The sequence below is a fragment of the Thalia democratica genome, chromosome 5 (assembly GCF_965202585.1).
Source record: "Thalia democratica chromosome 5, ktThaDemo2.hap1.1, whole genome shotgun sequence".
Classification (NCBI taxonomy): domain Eukaryota; kingdom Metazoa; phylum Chordata; class Thaliacea; order Salpida; family Salpidae; genus Thalia; species Thalia democratica.
The window spans coordinates 77,280,071-77,304,200 of NC_139169.1; the positions used below are offsets into that span (position 1 = coordinate 77,280,071).

The window sequence follows — 24,130 nt, forward strand, 5'->3', positions numbered from 1 at the left end:
AAGTTTAAATAAAAACAACTGTACTAAACACTAAAAGAAATAATTATAAAAAACTAACGGTCTTCACAGTTTTCTCCGTTGAAAAGAGTCATACACTCGCAAACACCAACTCCATTATCAGCATCAGAATTGCAAGTACCAAACGGATCGTTGCAATCATAGTTAATTGTACATCGTTTCTCTGTAAAAGTAAAAAATTTCAGTAAACTGGTACATATTTTTTTAATTATTAAAATAATTAATTAACGGGTAAGTTGTTTTTAAATGACTAACTTGCGCAAGTAGCTTTTGTTCCGTCTATTGGAACGAATTTTTCCTTGCACACGCAGTTGTAGTCGCCATCGCTTATGACGTCACAGTAAGTTGACGAAGTATCGCAGCTGTCTCCGCACAACTTTGAAGCATCAGCAATAACTGAAAAGTAATCAATAAATTTTCAGTTTAGCTGAGTGTCGTTTTATTGATGTAATCCACAAAAACCAATTTGTTTATTGTAAAGTACGGTATTTGAACAAAATATCTTTAAAATTATAAGCAGAAGTAATAAATTTTTTCACCTCCAACTTTGCTTACACTTTCAACTTGGTTGAGTTTCTCCCCTCCTATTTCACAAGATGAGTACACGCACTGTTTATTATACATTTTTTATCATACATAATTATATAGTTTTCAAGTTCTAATAACGTAGTTTAAATCTGTAACATAACTACCTTAACGTAAAATTGTATAAATTTTCTAATCTATAAGAGAAAAAAGTTTGAATCATACCAATTCAGAAATTTCATCCTCAACTATGTTTTCTACCGTCGTTCGATCCAAACCATTGTTTTCAAACTCGTCAGCTTCGAAAACGGTGACGTAATCGCACAAATATCCGGTTGATTGTGACGTACATACTACGTCAGACTGGTCGTAGCTACTTGTATTCCTGTAAGTTTCGTCAAGCTGAAAAAGAAAAGTTGGTTTGTGAGGGATGACCAGAAAAAATAATAATTTATTTAACCATTAAAATTGGTGTCGGGCAAAACCTGTGGACCGCGATGTACTTTTTGCTCAAAATGTAGTTTTTGAAAAAAAAAAATTGAAAATATAACAAGAAAAGTTCTTGTGAAAAACTTTACAACTAGGATCTTGATGTAATAACTACTAAAAACTGTTGCTTATATTATCATGTTTGTAATTTACAATAGTACTTTTATTTTGTTTACTACGAGTATTTTGAAATAACTGCGGCCCGCGAGCAGGTTTTCTATAAAATTATGCCGCAACCTATAAAATACTGCCGATCCCTGTACTAAAGTTTGAAAAGTTCATGCTTATATTGTTACGATTAAATACAGAAATAAAAATTAAAAAACTACTTCTATCAATACAAAAAGATTGTAATGAATATAGTTTCAAGTTGTAACACATTTTTTTCGTAAAGTAGTGAAAGACTCAAATTATACATAGTTGAGGATATTAAACTTAAAACTCACAAATTTTTCTACTTCTAACTCAAGATTTTGTTCTGTATTTGTTGAAGTTTTTACTTTGTAGACAATTGAACTAGCGTAAAATACAAGTTGCCCTCCAAACTGTTTGACTATGAAAATAAGATGTTTTAATTTAAACGTTATAATGAGGTACTTGCTATCAGCGTATACCTAATACAAGTTAAAGTTTAATAAACTTATTGTTTACCAGATGAAAGATTAAAACCAATTGTAAATTAGTTTTTCATGCTTTGTTGCTAAAAAGTCAACCAAACAAAAATCTTATTGCCGAGTTAGTAAGATAAAAACACAGAAAAATGTAAGCGTATTTCATTCTATTTATTTAAGCAACTCTATTTTTGATTACTTTATTTAAAGTAATTATTTTAGTAATACATCAAAAGATTTATTTGTAAAAGCAGTAAAACGTCTGTAGCAATGTGCTTAAACTTTACTTTTTTTTTGTGATTATTACTTTTAAAGCTAAACAAGTTTATGACATCTTAATTTTAAGTATAACAAAATAACTTTTAACCTAAAATAATTTGATCCAACTTTTATAAATTTTGTAGAAAAAAAAATCTGTAAAAAACTATTTTCTAATTTTTGTAGGTTAAGTATCTCTTAAGCATTTTTTTTTATTACAACCATTTAAATTAAGTATAAGAAAAAAACTTAAAAAATTTTTCAACAGACTTAAATTTCAAATCATCAATTCGTTATTTTTCTTTATAAATATAATACAAATATAATATAATATAAATAAATCTATACTTTAAAACTACAAAATAATTTTATTTAGAATATCGGTATAAGTTTTTGGATACTTAAAATTCGTTCTTAAAATTTTTAATATTAATCAAAAAAATTTTTTTTATTGATACATTTTATCTTAGCAAATATTAACACATTGTAAGTCTATACTTAGTTTTGATTTAGCAACTATAACTTTAGTGCAAATTATTTTTAAATAATCGCAGTTAAAAACAATATTTTTTATGTTGTACTTGATTGACGACTTGTTATAGAAAAAATCTAAAGAAATACTATAACTATTTCGGTGTAAATTATAAAAACTTGCTTATAAATCATAGTTTTTTGAAAAGTTCATTACCTTTAGTGCAAGTTCCGTTGAGATAATCTGCTTTAGAATATCCAGGTAGGCACACGCATTTGTGTACATCATCTTCAGTTTCCTTGCAATACTCTGTAGCCGTACAAAGTTCAGGATCAGATTTGCAGTTCGGAGCCACAGTTGTTTGTCTTGACGTAGTTTGAATTTCTGTAGTTGAGTTTGTTATATATGAAGGTTTTGTAGTAGTTTGAATTTCTGTAGTTGAGTTTGTTATATATGAAGGTTTTGTAGTGTTTTGAATTTCTGTAGTTGAGTTTGTTATATATGAAGGTTTTGTAGTGTTTTGAATTTCTGTAGTTGAGTTTGTTATATATGAAGGTTTTGTAGTATTTTGAATTTCTGTAGTTGAGTTTGTTATATATGAAGGTTTTGTAGTGTTTTGAATTTCTGTAGTTGAGTTTGTTATATATGAAGGTTTTGTAGTATTTTGAATTTCTGTAGTTGAGTTCGTTATATATGAAGGTTTTGTAGTATTTTGAATTTCTGTAGTTGAGTTTGTTATATATGAAGGTTTTGTAGTATTTTGAATTTCTGTAGTTGAGTTTGTTATATATGAAGGTCTTGTAGTATTTTGAATTTCTGTAGTTGAGTTTGTTATATATGAAGGTTTTGTAGTATTTTGAATTTCTGTAGTTGAGTTTGTTATATATGAAGGTTTTGTAGTATTTTGAATTTCTGTAGTTGAGTTTGTTATATATGAAGGTCTTGTAGTATTTTGAATTTCTGTAGTTGAGTTTGTTATATATGAAGGTTTTGTAGTGTTTTGAATTTCTGTAGTTGAGTTTGTTATATATGAAGGTCTTGTAGTATTTTGAATTTCTGTAGTTGAGTTTGTTATATATGAAGGTCTTGTAGTATTTTGAATTTCTGTAGTTGAGTTTGTTGTATATGAAGGTCTTGTAGTATTTTGAATTTCTGTAGTTGAGTTTGTTGTATATGAAGGTCTTGTAGTGTTTTGAATTTCTGTAGTTGAGTTTGTTATATATGAAGGTTTTGTAGTATTTTGAATTTCTGTAGTTGAGTTTGTTATATATGAAGGTCTTGTAGTATTTTGAATTTCTGTAGTTGAGTTTGTTATATATGAAGGTTTTGTAGTGTTTTGAATTTCTGTAGTTGAGTTTGTTATATATGAAGGTTTTGTAGAGGTTTGAATGGTAGTTGTATTTGGATGTCTTGTAGTAGTTTCAACTGTTGTCGAATTTGTTGTATTTATTTGTCTTGTAGTAATTTTAACTGTTGTTGAGTTCGTTGTATATGAAGGTCTTGTAGTAGTTTCAACCGTTGTTGAATTTGATATATTTAGATATCTTGTAGTAGTTTCAACTATTGTTGAATTTGATATATTTGGATGTCTTGTTGTAGTTTCAACTGTTGTCGAATTTGATATATTTGGATGTCTTGTAGTATTTTGAATTGTTGTGGAATTCGTTGTATATGAAGGTCTTGTAGTATTTTGAATTGATGTTGTATTTATTGTATTTAAAGGTCTTGTAGTGTTTTGAATTAACGTTGAATTCGTTACATTTTCAGTAGTGGGTTTAGTAGTAAGTTGAGTTGTAGGTCTAGTTGTTTGTTTAGTTGTAGGTTCTATTGTTTCATTTGTTGTTTGATTTTCATTTTTCAAAACGGAAACAAATTCTATGTTCGGATGAACTTTGTAGTTTTCTTCGATTAACCGCTCATCATCATTATCAGCCACTTTTTGCTCGTGAAGACGGCATCTTGCTGAAGCGAAGAAGAGGAAGAACAAAACCACTGTGATCCGGGCATTCATTACGAGAAAAAAAAATAAAACTGAAATTAATTATTTAATTTTTGTTTTAGTAAATTTAACTACCTAAATTAATCTAAAAACAAACTCTTTAATAAACAAAATCAAAATAAAACTTGTTTATAAAATTGTTCAAAATTTTTGATTACATATAGCTGTTTTATATTAAAATTCTAACTGAAAAAAGAGAGAAATAAGTTTCACGACTAAAAAATTTATAAAACACACTAGAATATTTTTATTTGTAAAACATTGTAATATTCAGTTTAAACCAAACGTAATATAAATTTTATTTCAAAAAAAACGACTTTGACAGACAACATATATTTTCTATTTAGATAAGATATTTTACAAGTTTAGTTTTAATACAATGACAAAAACATAATTTTGTTATTTCTTAGTTAGTATTTGTGTTTCTAAAAAATAGTTTCAGGTGTATTTTTTTGTTAGTAAAAATTTTGATTTTGTTATAATCTGCTGATAAAACTTTATAAAATATCTATTCTATATCAAGTGCTAAGTTTAAATAACACATTAAAAAAAAGAATTTTATAACAACTTATCATTAAAAAATAATATCCAGTAATTAACTTGTAACCTGACTAGACTTTTTAATATTTACATTTAAATAGACTTTCTAAGATTGACAAAGTAAAAAAACTTTAACAGTATAAGCTATATAACTACTAAACTCGAATACATGAGTTTTTAGCTCGATCTTACAAAAATTAAGACCTGTGTTTTTTTAAAAGCTTAAACGTATTTTGAATGAAATTCAAATTTAATTATCAGTTAGCACAAGTTGTTTTATCCTTCTATACATTTGTTTATTCAAAATACATCTAATAAAACAAAAAAAAAATTATACGTACAACTCAAAATAAAATGTGATACAAAATGAGCTTAAAGTTTTGATTTGAATTATAAAGAAACAACGAGATGTAAAGTTAATAATCTACTAGAGAGGAACATCTTATCAATTTTTATTTGTTTGTTTACGTCATATTTAAATGTCACAATTAAGTTTTGACGACAGTTTTAAGAAATGGTGTGACTATAAAAAATATTTTTGTTAAAAACAACCGTCCGCAATACACTTGTGATATTAAGTTTTAACCTTTTTAGCATAAGAATATACTAAGAACTAAAGTTAATATGAAACAGATTCAAAAAATGTTTAATTTATGTTTAATTTTTATCAATTTGATTATTATTTATTAGTAAAATTTTCTATGTTTTCATTGGTAATAAATTAAGTTTGTACTAAAATTTATTTGGCTTAATACGCTAAAACCAGCTATTATTTTCAAACCTACGTAATGTATGTGTTACTATTTGATTAAGTTAATAAACCAAACTTGAACTAAGCAAACATTTTTTCGTACGAAAATAAAAATCCTTCACGTCAGTAGATAAAACAATCTAGTTTCAGTGTAATACAATTTTTTCACAACAAAGTTGATACAATGTGCTAATTTGAAGATTTACTGTTGAATTAAAATTCAAAAAATATTTTAAATACAATTCAGAGTAACCTGTTGCTTAACTTCGTATGTTGAATTAAACTTCAGCTTGTGAATAAAAGTGAAATATATGGCAGGTAAAGTTAATAAGTGCGAAGTTGCAAGGTAGTTTACTGAGGTTATTAAAATTAAACCGGCAATAAACATTTTTAATTAGCTCGAAAGTAACATATAATTAATAACATAAAAACAAAATTTTCTAAAAGAAATTTTGATGGGATAAAAGAAAACTCATATCAATTTATTGGTACTTTCATTGAATAAGTATTTCAAATCAACTTCTTAGTTGAATTTATTCGACTAAGATAAAATTAAATTATGACAAAATGCGCTAAAGTTTAAGTACATATACTGTTTATTGAACGATAAAAAAAGCGCTCAAAAAGTTTGGCCTAAGGTACCTTTTGGTTAACACCACATGCTTATAAAGTTTCTCACGAGCTATCACACAGTTTTTTTTATCATTTAAATGTTTAAGTCTTTAGTGATAAAACAATCAATTAAACGAATTAGAAGTATTTTTTAATAAAATTAGAAGTATTTTCTATCGATAAACGGTTAGTTTTCATCAAAATAACCTGTAATTATATTTTCATCGTTACTCAAGTTGTGGTAACTTAATCAAACATTTTATGTAAACTAATTTTTACTACTATTCACACAACATTTTGATTAAAATAAAATAAATAAATATAACTGTAATAAAATTTAGCGCAGTTTTATTTTTACTACCACTAACAACTACTACAAAAACACAGCTACTCGATACATGCCTTCGGGCGGTCTTCACGATTTCATCACAACTTGTCACGTTTTATTTCGCATTCACTTGGCTGCAGTAACATGTTGAATAAAAAGTGAATAATGCTGAACATAATGAACAGAAACAAGTTGAAAAAACCAGCTATTTTACTGCTTGTTGTGTTCATACTGTACCTTTTGTTCAGGAGCGATAAGGTTGTGTTTACTGAGAGAGAGTACAAAGACTTCGTTGCAAAATTCAGGCAATATGGCATGGTTCCTGATTTTACTGAGAGTGGGAAGGAGATAGAGATTGCCTACCAGATTGAAGATGAAACTGTTGTGTTGAGCTTGGAAGAGTATAAGCATTTGAAGTACGATCAGTACAAAGATGCTGTTTCCAACCAGCATCAAAAACATTATACTAATGAAAAGCCAAAATTGAGGAAATTTCCAGTTAGTCGTTTTTAAGTTTAAAATAGTTTTGTAAGTAAAAAATTGTACATTATTTAAAAAACTTAAAACAAATTCAACTTCAATAATAAAATTCAAATGTGTTCTACACAAAAACCAAAAGGTTATTTCTGAACAAAACTTATTTAAAGTTTAATTGTTAAAAACTCTAAAACAAACAATGTTTTTAATTTTTTGGTAAACAAATCAAATATGTTTTAAAATATGTAAAGACAGTTTTTATTATTGATATTAACATTGAGTTTTTTTAAGTTAGTTTTTTATTTCTTTATCACAAATTAAATTTTGAGAAAGATAATTTTGATTTTAAAGTGTTAAAAAACATACTTACATTTTCTAACAAATAGACATTTTTTCAAATTTTCAAAAACAGTTACCATAAATTTTAAAAACGTTTTTTTTTTGCTTTTTAGAAAGACATAGAAAAACATCTGACTTTTTTTTAATAAATTCAGGATCTGTTATTTTATACTACACTTCCTGGTTTTTAAAACTTAATTACATTTTTTAAGATACAAAAATTTTTGTAAACCTTAAAAAAAATTTATAAAAAAATTATCTTTACAAGTTTGTTTTTTAGAAAGATATGGAAAGACCAAGTCCGTACATGTTAATAAGAGAAACACAACATGTAATTGATGAAAACAGCATTCAAAAGGAACTGGAAAGACTTTACATGGTTCACAAAAATAATGGGGACGATGATATAAGAAATGTTTGTTCTTCAATTTTTTAAAGTCTTACTGTTTACAAATTTTATTTAATTATATGTGTTTTTGTCTAAATTGAGTGAAGAAGTTTATAAGTTTTCTTACTGGCTCAAAAAGTAAGTTGTGGTAAAAAAAACATTTATTTATTAGATAACTTTCAGTATTTTATAATAAAGAATTGTGTTCATTTTTATGTTTTTTTTAAAAATGTTTTTCAAATTTTGCTTTAGTTACTCAAAAATTTAATTTGACATTGAAGGGGCTTATTAACTTCTAATATTAATCTAATGAAAAGATTAGTTCTTTATTATTCTTCATTAATCTAATTAGTCTAGTTTGTAGAGATAATAATTCTAGTAAAACTAAAAGTTTCTAAAAGTAATATTACATTTAAATCTTCATTTTCTAAATAAGTGTGTTCTTTTTGGTTATAAACTTGCTTTTATTTTATTTTTAAAGCGTACTTGGTTTAATCCTTAAGCATTTTACGTTATTAATAGTTTACAATGAATAAAGTGTTTTTTAACATTATGTCTGAAGTTAAATAAATTTTTTTATTAAACAGATACCAGAAGTGAAACAACTTTTGCAAAACGGTAATCTGAAAATACCCAACATCGTTCATTTTATTTGGTTTGGATGCAGGAGAATAAAAGTTCATCAGTATATGAGGTTAGGTTAGTCAGTAGTTTATTTTTAGGATATATAATACCATATTAAAAAAAGGTATTTTGCTAATAAAGACTGTTACAACTGTTTACTTAGTAATTTTTACTTATTGATAATTGATTGATCAGCTAAAGTTGATATTATTATTTTTATTTTTAGTCATTATTTAATGATACTTGACAGCTTTCTGTCTGATAATTTCGTAAAAAGCTACTCTAATAATAATAATAATAATAATAGTAATAACAATACTCTTAAGGTTGTATTAACTAGTGAAGTTATATTTGTTTTATTAGTCATAGTTGATTTTAAACTTTTAAACTGATCGAACTTATTTTTTGCTACTGCTTACACAGTTAATAATTTCTTCTTACAGCTTTTTGAGCGCACTGAAATATCAGAACCCCGATCTCATTTTGTTCCACACAAACTGCGAACCCAACGGAACTTACTGGGCGAGTTTTAAAAATTCCGCAGGTTCTAGAATGAAAATAGTTAAGAAGTCTCCGCCCACTAGTATATGGGGCAATAAAGTTGAGGTTGATTATTGTTGCCAAAATTTAAAAAATAGTATTACATAATTTTCCAAAAAAATGTTTTCATGGTTTTTCCATTTTAAAAGCACATTAAGGTTTTAAATTCTTTTGCACCAAACAAATATATTAATATTAAATTGTATTGATGATATATTTAGTAAATTTACAGTTATGATATTTTTATAATATAATATAACACGATAGACTAATACAAAAAATTAAACTTTTTACGTGTTTTATAAAGTTTAAAAAAAATAATTATTTATTTATTTTAACTGTTCTGCAGAAAGTGGAACACCAGTCGGACGTTGCCCGGTTGCAAATTTTGTTGCACGTCGGGGGAATTTATTTGGACGATGACGTCATCACGGTGAGGTCACTGAACGAGTTACGTCACAATGAGATGGTGCTGGGAGAGGAAAATTACGACGCAGTAGGTACAATAAAAAATTTATTTACAACTTTTTTAATTATCAGTATTGTGTTGAAGGTATATGTTTTGGCTTTAACTAGAGAGTTTAGAACAAATAAATAAGACACAGTAATCTATCCACTAATAGGAGATTGATAATTAATAATTTATTATTTTTGAGAATAAACAATTACTCAGTTTCACCGCAGAGCGGATTTTCAAATTGTAAATCTGTGGTAAAATAATAATATTAAAAATGACAAATATTTGAAAATTGGTTTGAGTTAAGCTGATATAAAAAAATAAAAAATAAATTAAGAATTATATTAATGTAGAACAACCTTTAATTTTAAAACTATCAAATTATAGTCTACAAACAATACAATTAAACCATAGTATACTGTGGGGTATTGATATCTAATGGATTTAAAGAGATTAAAACTTTTACAGAGTTAGAAGTTATGGAGTAGTATATACATATTATTAAGCACACAGTTCTAATAATAAATTAATAATGTAAAAATGTTCAAAATAAAACCAGGGAGTAAGCATTAAAAATTTTTTATGAAAGCATTGTTGTTGTTATTGTTAACAGAGTTGTATTATGATGACAAAGTATAAAATGGCTTTTTGTGAAAAATTTTTTAGATAAGCGAAAAATAGAATGAGGGTTAGATTTCAGATGTTAAATTTAAAAAATAAGATAAAAAATTGAATATATTTAGTTGAGAGATAATCAAAGAGAGTATAAACTACTAATAATTCAACTCAAGAAAAAAAATATATGTATACTAATTCTCCAATAATTATGATTTACAACTGGAAATGGGTATATTATAATATATGCACAATTTATCTTATATCTTAATAAAATATATTTAACTAATCAACAGACTTGAAAAAAAAAAAAAATAAATAAATAAAAATAGTTTTAACAGTTTAAGACTGAGAATGGGAATAATATTATAATATATGCACAAATAATAAAATATTTTAATAAAATTGATACCTGTGTGAGATATAAATTATAAATATTCATTTAAGTAATGTGGGCATTGGGTTATCAGTTCATTTCTCTTGTTTAAGGTTTTTCTTTTGTCTGCTAGGGCTATATGGAGTCTTTCTAGGTTACATAAAGTGCACATGTTAGTATGGTTTGTGTTAGATTTTACTGATTCTACTATTTTCCATTCAATTGAGTATTTTATATGGTTACTGTATAGATCCCATAGGTGATTTGCAAGTTGGGTACAATTTTTGGGTTTGGTTTTAAAAGGTTTTGGGAAAGAGGTTTTGTGTTCATTATATCTAGACTTAAATGTTCTTTTGGTTGAACCAATATAAATTTTGTGGTCATTTACGGATGTGGAGACTTTAGCTTGATATATTACATTACTTAGGCAACACTTGTTATCAACGGGGCAGTTTGTTTTTATTCTACAATTACAAAGTTTTTCGTTTTTATCTGATTTTTTCGTGAGTTTTTTGTTGTGGGAATTTATGAGGGCCATAATATTAGGTGCGCAGCAGTATGATATTTTTATAGAATTTCTGTTGATTATTTTGTGATAGATGGTGTCTTTCTTAAAATGTTTATCTACTAAATCCAGGAAAAGTTTGCCAATTTTAGTCTGTACAGATTTACAAAAGGGGGGATTGTAATAAATGCAATTTCTTTTTCTAATTTTGTTAATGTTTGTACTATCAAATTGTTTGTAGGTTAAATTATATTTAAAATTACTTTTATTTAATGCGTTTTGGTATAAGCCTTTGATGTTATTAAAAACTTCTTCATTTTTAGATAGTTTGCATAATCTTTTTTCAATCATTTTTGGTATATTGTTACGTATATTTTTAGGGTGGTTGGAATTGTTGTTGATGTAGTTAGTTTTGGAATTAGGTTTACGGTAGGGACTGTAGGTGTTTAGGGATAGGTCCAGGGAGACGTCAAGAAATTCTGTACTAGTGTTGCCAATATCTATTGTAATTTCAAAACCTATTGAAGACATTTTTTTTATAAGGGACTTTTTAATTTTTTCAAGTGTGGTTCCAGAGGATTGTTTTATAATTGCAAGACCATCATCTCTATATAAGCCTATATTTGATGGGCCTGTGATTGGGGATATTTCGTTTAGGATGTATAAGCCTATTAAGTCACAGACCTCGGCGCCCTGGAATGAACCCATAGCTATATCAAAGTTATTGTTATTTGTTTTTTTGGTCCAGATTCTGTTGTCATAAAATATAATGGTTTGGCAAGTGTGCATAAGGGTTCAGCTTTGAGGAACTTGGGAATCTTTCTATTTTTTGTACTAATTTACAACTTTACAAAAAACTAATCATTAATAATCTAACAAGTGAATATTCAATAAAACCTAATGATCCAACAATTAAAATTAATGAAGAAGCTACTAAAATATTATCCAAATATAATACAAAAAATAGAAAGATTCCCAAGTTCCTCAAAGCTGAAGCATTCATAACTGTCAAGGACCACAAACCTAATTTCCCCCATAACATTAGTTGCAGAACAATCAACCCATCAAAATCTTTTCTTGGTAAAATTGCTAAAATAAATTTACAAGCCCACATTGACAAAATAAGATCAAAATCAAATCTTACCCAATGGTTAAATTCTGAAGAAGTTATAAAGTGGTTCAATAATTTCAATGATAAATCCCATAAATGCTTCATTAATTTTGATATAAAAAATTTTTATCCTTCAATAAAAAAAGAACACCTCACCAAAGCTATTAAATTTGCAGAAAAATACACAACCTTCAACAAACAAGAAATAGACACCCTTATGCACACTTGCCAAACCATTATATTTTATGACAACAGAATCTGGACCAAAAAAACAAATAACAATAACTTTGATATAGCTATGGGTTCATTCCAGGGCGCCGAGGTCTGTGACTTAATAGGCTTATACATCCTAAACGAAATATCCCCAATCACAGGCCCATCAAATATAGGCTTATATAGAGATGATGGTCTTGCAATTATAAAACAATCCTCTGGAACCACACTTGAAAAAATTAAAAAGTCCCTTATAAAAAAAATGTCTTCAATAGGTTTTGAAATTACAATAGATATTGGCAACACTAGTACAGAATTTCTTGACGTCTCCCTGGACCTATCCCTAAACACCTACAGTCCCTACCGTAAACCTAATTCCAAAACTAACTACATCAACAACAATTCCAACCACCCTAAAAATATACGTAACAATATACCAAAAATGATTGAAAAAAGATTATGCAAACTATCTAAAAATGAAGAAGTTTTTAATAACATCAAAGGCTTATACCAAAACGCATTAAATAAAAGTAATTTTAAATATAATTTAACCTACAAACAATTTGATAGTACAAACATTAACAAAATTAGAAAAAGAAATTGCATTTATTACAATCCCCCCTTTTGTAAATCTGTACAGACTAAAATTGGCAAACTTTTCCTGGATTTAGTAGATAAACATTTTAAGAAAGACACCATCTATCACAAAATAATCAACAGAAATTCTATAAAAATATCATACTGCTGCGCACCTAATATTATGGCCCTCATAAATTCCCACAACAAAAAACTCACGAAAAAATCAGATAAAAACGAAAAACTTTGTAATTGTAGAATAAAAACAAACTGCCCCGTTGATAACAAGTGTTGCCTAAGTAATGTAATATATCAAGCTAAAGTCTCCACATCCGTAAATGACCACAAAATTTATATTGGTTCAACCAAAAGAACATTTAAGTCTAGATATAATGAACACAAAACCTCTTTCCCAAAACCTTTTAAAAGCAAACCCAAAAATTGTACCCAACTTGCAAATCACCTATGGGATCTATACAGTAACCATATAAAATACTCAATTGAATGGAAAATAGTAGAATCAGTAAAATCTAACACAAACCATACTAACATGTGCACTTTATGTAACCTAGAAAGACTCCATATAGCCCTAGCAGACAAAAGAAAAACCTTAAACAAGAGAAATGAACTGATAACCCAATGCCCACATTACTTAAATGAATATTTATAATTTATATCTCACACAGGTATCAATTTTATTAAAATATTTTATTATTTGTGCATATATTATAATATTATTCCCATTCTCAGTCTTAAACTGTTAAAACTATTTTTTTTTATTTATTTTTTATTTTTTTTTTTTCAAGTCTGTTGATTAGTTAAATATATTTTATTAAGATATAAGATAAATTGTGCATATATTATAATATACCCATTTCCAGTTGTAAATCATAATTATTGGAGAATTAGTATACATATATTTTTTTTCTTGAGTTGAATTATTAGTAGTTTATACTCTCTTTGATTATCTCTCAACTAAATATATTCAATTTTTTATCTTATTTTTTAAATTTAACATCTGAAATCTAACCTTTCATTCTATTTTTCGCTTATCTAAAAAATTTTTCACAAAAAGCCATTTTATACTTTGTCATCATAATACAACTCTGTTAACAATAACAACAACAATGCTTTCATAAAAAATTTTTAATGCTTACTCCCTGGTTTTATTTTGAACATTTTTACATTATTAATTTATTATTAGAACTGTGTGCTTAATAATATGTATATACTACTCCATAACTTCTAACTCTGTAAAAGTTTTAATCTCTTTAAATCCATTAGATATCAATACCCCACAGTATACTATGGTTTAATTGTATTGTTTGTAGACTATAATTTGATAGTTTTAAAATTAAAGGTTGTTCTACATTAATATAATTCTTAATTTATTTTTTATTTTTTTATATCAGCTTAACTCAAACCAATTTTCAAATATTTGTCATTTTTAATATTATTATTTTACCACAGATTTACAATTTGAAAATCCGCTCTGCGGTTAAACTGAGTAATTGTTTATTCTCAAAAATAATAAATTATTAATTATGTTTTGGCTTGTTCATATTTTCTTTTTTTTTTTTTTTGTTTGTTCTTTGTTTATTATTTGTTGGTTGTTGAGCTACATAGTCAATTTTACAACTACAAAACAAAAGAAAATAGTTTAAATTTGATACAGTATGGTAATGTATTATTAAGATAGACTAAAACATCTGACTTAACACAGCAAATTTTATCTTTATTTACTGTAGTATTGTGCATTTAAAGATGATTAACTATATTATATAAAAGAAAAAATTAAAAATTAATCAAAGTTTTATTAAGTTGACATTTACTAAATATTTTTTAGTTTTTAAAAAAAAGTTAAGTATTCTAATACGGATATAAGGATTAATATGTTTTCATTATATGAAATTTTGAGCTATTACTCCAAAAGCTTGTTTTGGAGCACAACAATAGTATTCTTATTCAACTTTTATCAAGCATCAAAGCATCTTTGTAAAAAAAATAGTTTTATAAAATAAATTGTTTGTAAATTTAAAACTTTGTACAAGTCTTTTGAAAAAATAAGAATAAAAGTTGTATTTAACATCAACTTGAATAATTATATTTAAGAAATTAGACATAATTAGTCTAATAATTTTGTTTAATATTGATTAATTACGACTTTTATTCTTTTTTATAGTATAAGAGCTTTCATGTTAAACTTAAGATTATCTTAATGGAATAATGTTATTATCTAAGTACCAAAGTTGGTGTTTTATAAACCACAGTTAATCGTAATGGATAGTGGAATTCTACTTTGTACACCAATTCTTTAAAACAAACTTATGCTTGATATAATCTATCAAAAATTTTAGTGTAAGATAAAACAAATACATACAACTTAGTACCAATAAAATTTAACTTTAAAAACCTTTTTTTAACTATATTTTAAAACTATGTGTTATTCTGATCTATTATTTTTTTAATTATACATAAGTAAGATGACACTCATATTTTTTATCAACTATTAATATCTTTTTATTTACAGCAAACAGCGTAATTATGGCGAACAGGGAGTCGTGGTTTTTAAAGAGATGGTTTCAGGAATACCAAACTTTCAACGATTCCATGTTATTTTTTGTTTATATTAGAAAATTTGAAACATTAATTAAGCTTATATAGAGTTACGTTTGATATCCTGTAAATTCAAAAAAGTCTGAAATTTTTCTTACTAAAGATCTATCTGTTGAGTTAAAAGTATGTTCAAAAATTAAGTCTTTTTCAGTTTTTAGTAAAAATTTATATATTGAATAAAAAAACAAATTATAACTTTTAACGCTTGCAAACAGTTTTTAAAGTTAGTTTTCTACTTTTAATTAAATTTCAAATTATCATGTTTAAAACTCCTTAAAACGATTAGAATTATGTAGTTTTTACTAATATCTTATGTCCACCAGATGGAGTGAGAGCTCATGCTTCGTACCATGGTCGCTATGGCAACTGTTTCCGGGGGACATCCACGTGGTCGTGGAAAACATGCTGCGCCCCAACTGGGAGGAGATAGTCATATTGTACAGGGAGCTCTTCGACTGGACTGAGAATTTCACCATCCATCTGTTTTCAAGGTCTGGTTTGTCATTACATTTTTTCATCTATGCTCAAACGAGTTTCTTAGTTATATGAATTGTATAACTAGTGTTTCAATAAAAACAAGTATTTTTTCACAGATTCATGTATTAAGTAAAAAGACATGCTGAGATATCCATAAATAAGTTTCTTAAAATACAAACAACTATTTTTCAAACTTTTTCTCATATTTGGATAAAATAATCAATATTTTTTTGTGCAGATTCATGCACCAAGTAGACGGCCACGCTGAGAGATCCATGATGGACCTCGCCATACTGAACACGACTTACGGAGAAATATCCAGACACGTCATCTGGAACGATCACCGCATCCTGCCCATGCAGGACTGGATGCTACACTACTTGCTGTGACGTCATAATTGTAATTACCAAATCAAATTATTATATCTAACTTTCTATTGACACGATCACCTTTTGCGATTCATGCAGGATCCATTGTATGCTGTGATAATAATTGTACTGAACTTATCAAACATTTTATTATTTGTCATTTGTTATAATATTTATATTTTACATTATTAAGATAGTTAAAGATTTTTTTGATTGTTCGTTTTTGTACAAGACTCAATAATATCAAAATTAAAATTAAAGGATTTAATAAAAAATGATCTTCAGGTGATCTTTAGTTTTATTTTCAATATATGTATTACTTAGTTTTTTATGTAACAAATCTTTTAGTCAATTTTAATTTGAGAACTTTTTTTTTAAACCGTAGCAATTGACGTATGGGCTACCTTAATAAATTTCCTTTATTTGAAAATTCAAACTGTTGAACTTTTATTCATATGCCAAATAAAAAGAAAACAGTTAGAAATGAAAAAACACAAAGTGAAAATATATTTCTACATTGTTTAAAATACTGAAAGATATATATCTTTAGAACTACAGCTCTAACAAGCTATACTAACTTTTTTGTTTATATTTAAACTTCTTATTTTTTTGTGTAACAACATTTTAAAGTATTTTGTTTTCAGGTTAGTGTTAAATGCACTGCAAGCAATTATCATCAAATTTTATTTGCGTTTGACTTGTCAATATAAATTATAGTGACGCATCTATGCTAAACTAAAATTTTCATGTAAATGAATTAAGTTTTTATACTCATTTCTACTTTGTTACGATATACTCATTTTCATTAGTACGATATCTGCCTTCATCTTTTATTTACTTATAACTTTCATGTTTGTTGTATGCCATACCATAGCAACAATTTGTGAATTTGATATACTAATTTTTTTCATTTGTTTTTATTCTTTTAATAATAGTTAAAATACTTACAAACATATTTAAAGCTGCTGCCGTCAGTAAAAGCTTTTTTTTATAATTATATTATTTTAATTTATGTTTAAGTATTTAATCAAAAGTTTTTAAACGCTTATTATAGAAAATGGTAATATATAAATTTAAAAAAACGTTTTTTAAATTCAATACGTAGCTCAATGTTATTAAGTTTTCAGCTATATTTTAATGAGACGTTAGGCTTTTAAGATTTATTTCAATTATTAGTGTTGGTTTTGCATAAAAATTAAAAAGTAATATATTGTTTACTGAATCATAAAAAAGCGCTCAAAAATTTTGGTCTAAGGACCTGGCGTACAAAGGAACCTTTCGGTTATCGAGTCGTACACCACGTTATAATGAAGTTTATAAACCAACTAGTTGTTTCTTTTAGTTTTCGGACAACTTCTTTGGTCGGCGGACCAGATGTGGCAGTCTTATTACATAACAGTCGGTGTTTTACAAACAAAATTTTTGCGGACAGATTAATTTTGCAAACTTAAACTAAATACAAAACTTTAGTTTGTTGGACCACCAAATTATAACAAATCTTCTAAAACTTTATTAAATTTATAGTGTGTTCGTAAAAACTTATTAGTTAAGTTTTGTCTAAGTGAAAACTAAGTCGAAATTTTTTTTTTAATAGACCGAATCCGGCCCGTAGGCCGTATGTTGTCCAATCTTATTTATAATTTTTCACTAAATGTAATTTCTGGCTTTTCAAAAAGCAAATTTTACAATTTGTGGTTTATATTGGTCTAAAATAAGTTATTCCTATACTCAATGCGTTAAAATTTAAATAAAAGAAACTGATAAGTTTACTTTGTTTTTTGTTACAAGAACTATTGGTTTTCTATGGTAGTTTTTCAACATGGTCTAACATATTTTTAAATAATTTGTTTAAAGTAACTTTAAATGTGCTCAGAGTTTACGAAAAACATTATGTTGATTACAAAAAGAACAAACATTATCTTCAATTCTTATTTTTAATTTAAGAAAATTACTAAATTTACATTTGACTATTCAAAATTAAAAGTAAATCGTTCGCTAACAAAAATCCTAGCGAAACAAGTTCACTGAATTATACAATAATAACAAATTTAAACAGCATTCTCTGTTTATTAAACTAACACATGTTTCTGTGTGCTAACAAGTTGACACATTTCAACGGAGAACTTACATTTCTCTAGTTGAATAAACACTGACAATATTTTACGGAAACATGCTTAGCAAAACCAAGCTCAGAAACGTCTGAAACAATAAACTGAAACTTTTTTTGAAACTTGTGTCCTCGAAGCAATTTGTTTTTGTCTGCAGAAAACTTTTATAGCAACATGAGTATGACAGTTACACCCTTAAATGATCCTGATTCTCTACGAAACTGTTTTCCGTTTACTATTAAGCAACCCATTACCGTAGAAAAACTGTTTTTTTGTTTTTTATTTTTAAGTACTCGACGATGACGATCTTTGTGTAACAAACCATATTAATAATGTAAAAATACCTACAAGTATTTTATTGTCACTCTGTTTTCAATTGCCCTTGTTTGCTACACTTTGACAGTTACACCCTTACATGATCTTGAATCTCTACGAAACTGTTTTCCGTATGCTACTAAGCAACCCATTCTTGTTGAAAAACATTTTTTTATTTTTAAGTACTCGACGATGATGGTCTTTGTGTAACAAACCATATTAATAATGTAAAAATACCTGTACAAGTATTTTATCTATTGACACTCTGTTTTCAATTGCCCTTGTTTGCCACACCTTGACACCCTTAAATGATCTTGATTCTCTGCAAAACTGCTTTTCGTGAACAATTAAGCACATTACTGGGATGAAACTTCGACGTATGACGATCTGTGTGTAACGAACCATAGCAAACCACTATATTTACAATTATTCTATTGCCACTGCAATTAAACTATTTTATTTATTGCCACTGGATTTTCAATTGCCCTTCTTCACTAAAGGCTCTTTGTCACCTTTAGCGCAACCCAACAATGTACGATTCTTCGCGAAACTTCATAAAAGTGTACAGTCGACAGGGGATTATTTAAAAAGCAGAGTCACTAATAGCTTTCGTAAATCTTATGAATATAAAAACAAATAGTTTTATAACATAAATTGTCTAGGCTTTTCTTTGTTTAAAATTAATAACGTCTGTTATATACACTCATGTTCACTAAAACTAAAGAATTAAAAAAATATGTGGTACCTAAATACTTAACATTGTTTTAATTTATGAATTAAAATTTTCGTTTGCATATACTATTTAGATTATAATACTTTAATCATATTTTAGTTAGTCAAATGCTTCACAACAATTGATAGTAAAAGTTGTTTATAGTATATTACAGCTAAAAATAATTTAAAGACGACAGTAGTAAATAACTTATTTTTTAAACACTTTATTATAGTCTAACCTAAAGCTTTACTTTTTCGTCTTAATATGTTCCATTTTTTTTTTTCGCTTAGGCTGTTTTAATTCTGAAAGAATTCCTGTGTACATTTATCACACAAATGTACATATTGTAGGAAAACCTCTATTACATATTAAAAATATGTACTACATAATACAACACGTAGAAGAAATATATTACATGGTTACTAGTAAACATCTTAAAACATCCAAATTATGAAAAAAATACTTTACTTAAAAAAGATAACACTCTAATAATAAACTGCTAGATTAGGTATTTTAGTCATCGAGTCATATTTACCAAATAAAGCTAAATTATAAATAATAAAAAGTCTTGGTGGTGGGCAGTGTAAAGACAACAATTAAAAAAAAATCAGCAAAAATTTACAGCAATGATAATTTATCACTGAAAAAACAAATTAAAATCGCGTTTGAAACTGTTTGTTATAGAAAAGCTCAATTTTATATTTCATTTAATCAGCATTTATATACCATAAAAGAATAAACTCAAAGACACTGCTTAAAATAAGATTTGTATATACAAAAATAAAAATAGGTTTTTGTATTGTTAAACCATTTTAAGTTTAAACGATATGACAAGACATTAAAAAGTATCCCAGTGGTGTACGAATCGATAACCGAAAGGTTCCTTTGTACAATAGGTCCTAGAAGCAACTGTTTTAAGCGATTTGTTTGATGCTCAACAAACAAAATATAATATATGTGAAATAATGTTTAACAGTAAATTTTCACTTAACTTTTTCTAGAAGTTTATTAGATTTGAGCCTACTATACAATTTGTGCCATTACATTAAGTCATTATTAAACAATAACTTGAGCTAATGCATATAGAATTTGAATTAAGTTTCAATTAAAAAAATGAAATATCTCAGGTCCGTTGGATGGTTTCATTGTTTAAACCAAAAAAACTAATAGTTTGTATACTCACATAGTTACAAAAATCACAATCGATGGTATAAATAGTTAGAAATATAAAATCAATTTACTGTGAATTAAATTTTATATTTGTTTAAAACTTCACTAACTTAAAATCTGCAATAGAATTTAAAATTTCAAGATTATTTACATAAAAATTGGTTGCTAAACTCTCTCACAAAAAAGAAAAAGAGTTTCTATAAACAAAACTATTTAGAAATACTAGTAAATGTAATATAACAATACTATTTATGTTTAAACATCAAGATATTTTTAATTGTTATACAAATTAGATTGTACAGCCACCAACTTAAAATCACCCTGGTTAAACAATTTTTTTGTTTTAAATTAAAACATTTTTTTTACTGTTTTTGAGGTATTTTGATTTATTTTGTTTGTATTTCTCTGTTACAACTTCATTTTTTTTTTCCTGAGCATCAGACCAAACATACCGGTATGCAGATAAAAAAGTTCGTAGAACCATCAGTTATGAGACCTTTAAAAAGAAACTTCAAAATAAAAAGTCTTCTTTCTTCCTATTTTTTCCTACAAACAAGCTAATTTAAATGTTTAGCTTTTGGTTTTTATCTTTCTTTATGAGACTTGTTTTATAACTAGTATCTGAGTACCGAGGAAATGAATTTTTCTACCTCTACAGGCTTAGAGCTAATATTATAATATGCATTCTGTTTATAGAATCTTTTCTGTACATACTAATGATGTTCCATTAGCCTTCTATACAAAACTGAGAATTTTTTTTTAATCTTGCTTGTTTTCTGTTACCTTTAAGACTTTTAGTTTTAAAAGCCAAACTTTAACAACGATTAAAAAGTTTAATTTTACTTAATGTTAATAAACAATAAACTTCACCGCACGACCAACAATAATAGCATCCGAGACAACCTACGACCGGTTTTGTCTTTTTTAGAACTCATCAGGCAGAAATAGCGGTTTCTCGCGACTATACCTGCCTGAGGAGTCCCAATTAGGACGAAACTGTTCGTAGGATTGTCTCGGATGCTGTTGTTGTTGATAGTGCGGTGAAGTTCATTGTTTATTATCTATGGCAAAAAACATCTCAATTTTGTTGATGGTGGCCGAAATAAATACTGGCTAAAACTTAATAATAAAAATAAACAAATTTTATAATTAAATCAATTTCAAACCTCAAAATAGTCAAACGTAAACTAAAAACTTTAAAAAGATAGTTAACTAAAATTTACATTAACTTTAACACTGTAAACAGCTATGACTGTATAATTTTTTTGCTTGGATAAAAAAGCTTACCTTCTTGGATAATCTACTCTTTACTTATTTACAATGATACAAAAAAGTTGTTTTTATTTAAGTAAAAATTATACTTAAATAACTAATAAAGTAGTATTTTAAGTATATGGTAGAAGTTTTTAACTCAATTAGATCAATTTAGAAAATACGTTTGTTTCTTAGAGCTTGTTAAAGTTTGAACCTGTATAAACTCTTAAAGTACTTTTTTATGAAAAATAATGTGTTATAATTGAAAAATTTTAGTTGCTTCAAATTTGTATAAACAACTTAAAAGATTTTGCACAAGTTTCCTTTAACACCTAAAAATACTTAGTTCATAATAAACTACAATCAGTAAAAAAAATAAACCAAAAATACTTTGTTTTAAATTAATTTGAAATATAAAAATTACGGTTTGAACACAAGTTTTATCTTTTTTGTCAAGTGTTTAAAATATATATCTTTAATGTACAATATATATACCAAAAACATTTTAGTTAAAAAACAACAACTTAAATAAGTGTTTTCAGTTTACAACTTCATATAATTTTTTTTTAATCTGTTACGATAAAAATTAAACAGACTATCAAAGTAGTTAAAATTTTAAAAAGTATTTTTAACACTGTATTATTAAAAACCTTGTAGTCAAAGTGTTTATTGAAATTTTCTCTGTTGAACTTCAACATTTTGTGTAAAACAGTTTATTAATTCACTATGACAAATTCAAAACTGCTACTACACAAAAGTGTAAGAGAAAATTCCAACAAAAGATTAATAGTGAAAATTAAACGTGATCAGAAATACGACCCGCGAAAAACAATAAGAAAAATTTCCCGGGTTTTTTCACAAGCATGTGTTTTTCTCGGTAAACCCTCGATACAAGCCAGTTTCCTTTGTCTTCAAGTCATTACTCTTTAGCTGCATTTAAAACGCTCTTTGTGAGGAAGACACGATTTCTTTTGTTCGCAACAATTTGTCTAAATAGCCTGTCAATTTAAGTTTTATAAGATTCAAATATGAGATTTTATGATAATGCTTGAAAGTTTACTTTCGAGGTAAGGTATGATTTTGAGATTAATGTGAAAAATTTTAAAGTTAATTTGTCTTTCCTAAGAACTTTAAGTCTTTAAGTGATAAATCTGTTTTGTTTGTTAGAAAGATAACTAAATACAATAAAAATTTAAATTTTTGGTGGTGAACTGTATGACAGACCAATTTATAAAAATAACTAATGGTTTTAAAATAGTTGGGGTAATAGTTAGACTTATTCAATTAATACAAAGTTTTGTTTATCTTTTTTTTATATTGTTATTTTGAGTCTAATTTTTGCCGTAAATGTATTGAAGTAAAAAATTTTAGTTGTAAAAACAATGTTAATAACTCAAAAAACTATATGTTTAACCTAAAGCAATCATTGATATTTGTTTTCCTTTGATGTATATATAAAAAAAATTAAAGTTGTAAGCTGCAACATTAAGCAAAAAAAAAAAACAAGTCATGTACATATCTACTAATTTTAGATTATAAGTTTCGTCTTTATTTTAAAACCATTCTATAAAGCGTTTCAAAACATTTACTTTTAGTAAAATTTGTTACTAAAAAGCTATATTTAAAGAATCACGTTTAAGTGTTTCTATAGACAACATTTACTTCAAAATAAACAAAACTTCTAAGTAACACTTCTAAGTAAATTACAAAAAATATTTCTAATAGTTTGGGTGAGTAGCTTCTAAATAATATTCTAAATCAACTTTTTAATTTGATCAATTGTTATCTATTTACAATGTTTTACTGTCCTGGACAAGACGTTAAAAGGTGTCCAAGTGGTGTGCGACTCGATAATCGAAAGGATTTTCGTGCACCAGGTCCTAGGATCAAATATTTTGAGCGCATTTTTATTCGTTTAATAAACAACATTAATATTACTTGTTTTAATTGTAAGAATTTTCTATTTACGATGTTACACACGATGTAGCTATAGTTTACATAACATTTTTTTGAACAATAACTTTAAAAAAATGAATACTATGACCTTGTATTGAAAATTTCTAATTTTAGAGCTTTTAATTTTTTGATAGATTTTTTTTTGAGATTTTAGACTAAATAAACTCTGTTGACTAACAATAAAAATTCTTTTAAAAAATAAACGTGTAAAAAACATACATAGTAATTTTATAAAGCGTACAAGATAACCTTGATTTCATTTGAAACTTTACAAACATAAAAAAACAACAGTGAACGTCTTAAAAAAAAACTGTAAGTAAACTCCAT

General features: G+C 26.5%; 1 protein-coding gene across 1 annotated transcript; it reads left to right on the plus strand.

Annotated features, from left to right (window-relative positions):
- Positions 1 to 6,755: 6,755 nt before the first annotated feature.
- LOC145835572 (uncharacterized) lies at positions 6,756 to 17,100 on the plus strand. The gene is made up of 8 exons (XM_082943228.1): positions 6,756 to 7,101; positions 7,700 to 7,834; positions 8,395 to 8,501; positions 8,875 to 9,037; positions 9,321 to 9,471; positions 15,355 to 15,436; positions 15,764 to 15,931; positions 16,156 to 17,100. The coding sequence occupies exons 1-8, from the start codon at positions 6,769 to 6,771 to the stop codon at positions 16,304 to 16,306; spliced, it is 1,290 nt and encodes a 429-aa protein (XP_082799354.1). The 5' UTR covers positions 6,756 to 6,768; the 3' UTR covers positions 16,307 to 17,100.
- The last annotated feature ends 7,030 nt before the right edge of the window (positions 17,101 to 24,130 follow it).